General features: G+C 37.4%; 1 protein-coding gene across 1 annotated transcript in view; it reads right to left on the bottom strand.

Annotated features, from left to right (window-relative positions):
- Window positions 1–455: 455 nt before the first annotated feature.
- The window catches only part of CCDC30 (coiled-coil domain containing 30), a 196,812-nt gene continuing 190,276 nt past the window's right edge, over window positions 456–6,991 (bottom strand). Inside the window, exons 16-17 of the mRNA XM_030942844.1 lie at window positions 1,207–1,274; window positions 456–828 (exon numbers count right to left, since the gene is read on the bottom strand). Coding sequence (XP_030798704.1) covers window positions 618–828; window positions 1,207–1,274 — 279 coding nt within the window. The 3' untranslated portion in view covers window positions 456–617. The remainder of the gene's footprint in view (window positions 829–1,206; window positions 1,275–6,991) is intronic.

The raw sequence follows: 6,991 nt of genomic DNA, 5'->3' as shown, positions 1-6,991 counted from the left end.
GGTGCTATCTCGGCTCACTGCAAGCTCTGCCTCCCAGGTTCACCCAGTCTCCTGCCTCAGCCTCCTGAGTAGCTGGGACTACAGGCACCCACCACCACGCCTGGCTAATTTTTTTGTGTTTTTAGGACAGACGGGGTTTCACTGTGTTAACCAGAATGGTCTCGATCTCCTGACCTCGTGATCTGCCCACCTCAGCCTCCCAAAGTGCTGGGATTACAGGTGTAAGCCACTGCGCCCATCCTAGGAGGGTTTTTTTAAAAACAAAATTTGCTTTAATGTGACTGTATTGTTTTTACTCTTTAAAAAAATCATAAAAGATACCCACGATAATAGGAAAGAATGCTTAATTAACCATACATGTGCTCTGCTGAAGAGAAACCTAAATAAATCATTGAACTAAAGTAAATATTTTGGTCAATACAAGGCATCTGAAGATATCAAACAAACTTGAGAAATCCATTTTTAGAATTGCTTTAATGAATTTATCAGCAATTTTGGAGACTCTTGGCTGATATCCATTTGGGATCTGTGGTAACTCTTCTCAATGTCATGGTTCATCTTTTGTCCAGGCTTTAAGTTAGCAGTTTTGTTCAGTATAGCTTTAGGCACTAGTGATTTTATAGTTCTGACTTTTGGTCTTGTTCTTGTATACCGTGTGTCTCTTTCAGAGAAGTCACATTTATGTATCCTGCCTCAGAATTCCGTGAACACACAAGATCCTCAGGGGACTTTTCAGGGGACTTTGAACTTGCCATTGCTTCTTTTGACTTAATCTCATCAGTCTCTTGAAGATTTACAAATGACTCTACCAAACCTTTTCCTGAAAAACTAAGAAAGGCCATATGTGAGGACATCATGTAGACAGAGTTTCCTGGTAGCAGTTTGGGGTTGCAGGGATACAGGCATTGATAGAATTTCAATTTTTTGCAACTCTTACACAAAGAAAGCCAAATAAAATTTACCTTAAACCTATGTTCATATTTTATTTCCTACCTTAAGTCAGGATTCTGTGGGGTTTAGGGATGAAGGAATGGCAAGGGGAAGAATTGGAAGAAGACTCAAATAATTCATGTAGAGAAAATGACCCCAGAATGCTATGCCTTCTCAAGCCAGCAATCCAGGACTAGTTAGGCAGCCACGACTCTCAGGCATGGCTGAGAGTCCATCTCAGATAGACTTGACTTTACTTGTCTTAACTTTACTAACCTGGAGTTTGATAAAGGCAATATTTCATTCACTACTTCAGATTCAAGGATGTCACTAATTGTTGTTTCCTAAAAGTAAAGAAAGGATGAATGTGAAAAGTTATAGTGATAAATCATTAGCTATATGACCCTAGAAAAAAATATGTATATAATAGATATAATACCTCCACATAGTAGAAACAATGAAAAACATAAAAGGGTATAGAATGAAAAGCTGGTTGCCCTCTTCACTCTCTATATAATCTATATCTATTGATAGACAATCTATCTATATCTGTCTATCTAGTTTTACACATGGTACTATACATACTATCTTCACCTTGCTTCTTTCTTTTGTTACATATATTTTGGAGATATTGCAGAAAATTTATTTTTAAAATAACAGCTTTGTTGAGAAGTAACTCACATACTATAAAGTTTTCCCTTTTAGTGGGTTCAATTCAGTACTTTCTAATGTACTCACACAGTTATGCAACCATCACCACTATCTAATTCCAGAACATTTTCATCAGCCCCCAAAAAAGCCCATACCCGGGAGCAGTCTACTCCCCATTTATTCCTCCCCCAAATCCTTGGCAATCACTAATATACTTTCTGTCTTTATGGATTTCCTTATTCTGGATGTTTCATATAAATGGAATCATATAATATGTGGCCTTTTATGTCTGCCTTCTTTAAAATATTATCATGTTTTCAAGGTTCATTATGTTATAGTAAGAATTAATACTTTATGTCTTTTATGGCTGAATAATATTCCAGTGTTTGGATAAAACACATTTTGTTTGTCCATTCATCAGGTGATGGAGAGTGGGCTGTTTTCACTTTTTAGTTATTATGAATAAGGCTGCTATGAATATTTATGTACAAGTTTCTGGTAGGACATATATTCTTATTTCTCTTGGATATTGTGATGGTCAGAAAGTTTTTTAAAAGTTATATTTATACTATTGAATATTGACAAATTATAAGTGCATATACTTATGGGTACAAAGTGATGCTATGATATATGATATGAAATGATTGAATTGAGGTAATTAATGTATCCATCACCTCAAATACTTATTCTTCCTGTCTAACTGAAATGTTGCACCTTTGGCCATTGCCTCCCTACCCCTCAGTCTCTGGTAACCAGCATTTTGCTCTATGCTTACATGTGTTCAATTGTTTTAGATTCCACATTTAAGTGAGAAGATGTGGTATTTGTTTTTCTGTGCCAGGCTTTTTTTCACTTAGCGTAATGTCCTCCAGGTTCACCAATGTTGTTGCAAATGACAGAATTTCCATCCTTTTTAAGGCTAAATAGTATTCTATTGTGTATATATACCACATTTTCACACACCATAGTGTATATCACATCCTGACTTCAAATCCTTTGGATGTAAATCCAGAAGTAAGATTGCTGGATCGTATGGTAGTTCTGTTTTCACTTTGTTGGGGAAACTCCACACAGTTTTCCATAATTGCTGTACTAATTTATATTCCAAACAACAGTGTACAGGGTTTCCCTTTTCTCCACAACCTTGCCAACACATTATCTTTCATATTTTTGGTTTGTTGAGATAGGGTGTTGGTCTGTCACCAAGGCTGGAGTGCAGTAGCGTGAACATAGCTCATTGCAGCCTTGACCTCCTGGGCTTAAGGAATCCTTCCACTTCAGCCTCCTGAGAAGCTACAACCACAGATGCACACCACTACACCCAACTAATTAAAACAAAAAAGTTTTTTTTGTACATACAGGGTCTTGCTGTGTTGCCCAGGCTGGTCTAGAACTCCTGACCTCAAGCAATCTTCCCACCTCAGCCTCCCAAACTGCTGGAATTACAGGGTTGGGCTACCGTTATCTTTCATCTTTTTGATAATAGTCATTTTGACAGGTGTGATGTGATATCTCATTGTGGTTTTAATGTGCATTTCCATAACGATTCATGATGTTGAGCTTTTTTTTTTTCTCATATATCTGTTGTCCATTTGTATGTCTTCTTTTGAGAAATCTCTATTCAGGCCCTTTGCCAACTTTTTAATTGGGTTATGTTCTTGCTAGTGAGTTGAGATCCTTATATATTTTGGATAGTAATCCCTTATCAGATGTGTAGCTTACAGATATTTTCTCCCAATCCATAGGTTGCCTCTTCACTCTGTTAATTGTTTCTTTTGCTGTGCAGAAGCTTTTTAGTTTGATGTAATCCCATCGCATTTGTATATGTTTGTTTTTGTTCCCTGAACTTTTCGTGTCAAATTGAAAAAATCGTTGTCCAGATCAACATCATGTAGTTTTTCGCTATGTGGTGTTCTTCTAGTAGTTTTACAATTTCAGGTCTTGTCTTTAAGTCTTTAATCCATTTGGAGTTGATTTTTTAATGTGGTGTTAGGTAAGGGTTCACTTTCATTCTTCTGCATGTGGATATCCAATTTTCTCAATACTGTTTTGTTGAAGGGACTGTCAATGTCATTCTCAATGTCATTCTCATCCTTTGTCAAAACATCAACTGACTGTAGGCCGGGGTGGTGTCTGACACCTAAATCCCAGCATTTTGGGAGGCCAAGGCAGAAGCATTGCTTAAGTCCAGGAATTTGAGACCAGCCTGGGCAACATGACAAGACCCCATTGCTACAAAAAATTTAAAAAATTAGCTGAGTGTGATGGTGTGCACCTATGGTTCCAGCTACGTGGAAGGCTGAGGTGGGAGGATTGCTTGAGCCCAGGAAGTTGAGGCTGCAGTGAGCTATGATTGCACCACTGCACTCCAGCCTGGGCAACAGAAAAAGAAAAATCAATGTGCTGTAAATGTTTGGGTTTGTTTTTAGGCTCTCTATGTGGTTCCATTTGGTCTGTGTGTCTCTTTTAATGCCAGTTCCATGTTGTTTTAATTACTGTAGTTCTGTTATATATATATATATATGTATATATTTAGACAGGATCTTGTTCTGTTACCCAGGCCGGAGTGCAGTGGCACAATCATGGCTTACTGCAACCTCTACTACCTGGCTTCAAGCAATCCTCTTGCCTCAGCCTCCCAAGTAGCTAAGATTACTATGCCTGGCTAATTTTTTACTTTTTTGTAGAGATGGGGTTTTGCCATGTTGGTCTTGAACTCCTGGGCACAAGCTGGTCTCAAACTCCTGGGCTCAAGCAATCTGCCCGCCTCAGCCTCCCAAAGTGCTGGGATTACAAGTATGAGCCACTGTACCCAACCTGTAATATAGTTTGAAATCAGGTAGTATGAGGCCTCCAGCTTTGTCCTTTCTGCTGAATATTGCCTTGGCTATTTGCGAGTTTTATAGTTCCACATGAATTTTAGGACTGTTTTTTCTATTTCTATGAAAAATGACATTGGAATTTTCATAGGTATTGCACTGAACCTATAGGTTGCTTTGGGTGGTATGGGCATTTTAGCAATATTAATTCTTTCAATTGATGAACACTAATATCTTTTCATTTATTGTGTTTTCTTCAATTTATTTCATCAAAGTTTTGTAGTTTTAAGTATACGGATCTTTCACCTCTTTGGTTAAATTTATTCCTAAGTAGTTTATTTCTTTTGTAGTTACTGTAAATTGTATTATTTTCTTGATTTCATTTTTGGATAATGTGTTGTTGGTGTATAGAAGCACTACTGATTTTGGTGTGTTGATTTTGTATCCTGCAACTTTACTGTATTTGCTTTGAGTTCTAACAGTTTTTAGGGATTTCTATATATAAGATCATGTTGTCAACAAATAGACATAATTTCACTGTTTCCTTTCCTATTTGGATGCCTTTTATTTCTTTCTCTTGCCTAATTGCTCTGGCAAAGATTTCCAGTATATATGAAATAAAAGTGGTAAGCATGGGCATCCTTGTCTTGTTCCTGACCTTTGAGAAAAAGCTTCCAACTTTTCACCATTGAGTATAATGTTAGCTGTGGGCTTGTCATACATGGCCTTTATTGTATTGAGGTATATTTCTTCTAAACCTAATCTTTTGAGAGTTTTTATCATGAAAGGATTTGAATTTTGTCAAATGCTTTTTCTGTATGTAATATGATCATATGGTTTTTGTCCTTTATTATATTAATGTGGGGTATCATGCTTATTGATTTGCATATGTTGAGCCATCCTTGTATTCCTGGGCCAACTTGATCTCACTTGATCATGGTGAATGATCTTTTTATATTCTTGCCTGGTTTTGGCATCTGAGTAATGCTGGCCTCATTTAATGAGTTTGTTAGTATTCCCTCCTCTTTATTTTTTTTGAAGAGTTTGAGTAAGATTGGTATTCATTCTTTAAATATTTGGTGGACTTCAGGAGTGAATCCAGTAGGTTCTGATCTCTTCTTTGATGAGAGACTTTTTATTATGGCTTTGATCTCATGATTCATTATTGGTTTGTTGAGGTTTTCTGTTTCTTCATGGTTCAATCTTAGTAGGTTGTATGTTTCTAGAAATTTATCCATTTCTTCTAGGTTTTCCTATTTGTTGGCATATGGTTATTCCTAATAGTCTCTAATGATTCTTTGTATTTCTGAGATCTCAGTTGTTATTCTTTTTCATTTCTGATTTATTTATTTGGGTCTTCTCTCTTTTTTTTTCTTAGTTAGTCCAGCTAAAGATGTGTTGATTTTGTTTATCTTAAAAAAAAAAACCCAACTTTTTGTTTCATTGATTTTATGTATTATTCTTTTAATCTCAATTTCATTTATTTCTGCTCTAATCTTTTTGTTTGTTTTCTTTTGAGACAGTCTTGCTCTGTCACCCAGGCTGGAGTGTAGTGGTGTGATCTCGGCTCACTGCAAACTCCACCTCCCAAGTTCAAGTGATTCTGCTGCCTCAGCCTCTCGAGTAGCTGGAATTACAGGTGCGTGCCACCACATCCAGCTAATTTTTTTGTATTTTAAGTAGAGACAGGATTTCACTGTGTTCGCCAGAATGGTCTCAATATCCTGGCCTCATGATCCGCCCACCTTGGCCTCCCAAAGTGCTGGGACTACAGGTGTGAGCCACTGCGCCCAGCCTGCTCTAATCTTTATTATTGCTTTCCTTGTATCAATTTTGGGTTTGGTTTGTTTTTGCTTTTCTCATTTCTTGAGGTGCATCTTTAGGTTGTTTATTTGAAGTCTTTCCACTTTTTCGATATAGGTGTTTATTGTTATAAACTTCCCTCTTAAGGTCAGGCATGATGGCTCAGGCCTGTAATCCCAGCACTTTGGGAGGCCGAGGCGGGCGGATCACCTGAGGTCGGGAGTTTGAGACCAGCCTGACCAACATAGAGAAACCTTGTCTCTACTAAAAATACAAAATTAGCCGGGCATGGTGGTGCATGCCCTTAATCTCAGCTACTCGGGAGGCTGAGGCAGGAGAATCGCTTGAACCCAGGAGGCGGAGGTTGTGGTGAGCTGAGATCGTACCATTGCACTCCAACCTGGGCAACAAGAGTGAAACTCCGTCTAAAACCAACCAACCAACCAAACAAACAACAAAAACCTTCCCTCAATATTGCTTTTTATCATATCCCATAGATTTTGTATTCCCATTTCCATTTGTTTCAAGATATTTTAAATTTTCCATCTTAATTTCTTAATTAACCCATTGGTCATTTGAGAGTATGTTGTTTTATTTCCATGTGCTTGTGTAGTTTCCAAGGTTTTTCCTGTTATTGTTTTCTAGTTTCATTTCATTGTGTTCAAAGAAGATACTTGACACAATTTCTATTTTTTAAATTCGTACTTGTTTTGTGGTCTAAGATGTGGTCTATTCTGAAAAATGTTCTGTGTGCTGATGAAAAGAATGTGTATTCTGCAGCAGTGGGT

Source organism: Rhinopithecus roxellana, chromosome 12 (assembly GCF_007565055.1).
Source record: "Rhinopithecus roxellana isolate Shanxi Qingling chromosome 12, ASM756505v1, whole genome shotgun sequence".
NCBI classification, from domain to species: Eukaryota; Metazoa; Chordata; class Mammalia; order Primates; family Cercopithecidae; genus Rhinopithecus; species Rhinopithecus roxellana.
The sequence above is the reverse complement of the archived record's forward strand: the minus strand, read 5'-3'. Positions and strand labels throughout refer to the sequence as shown.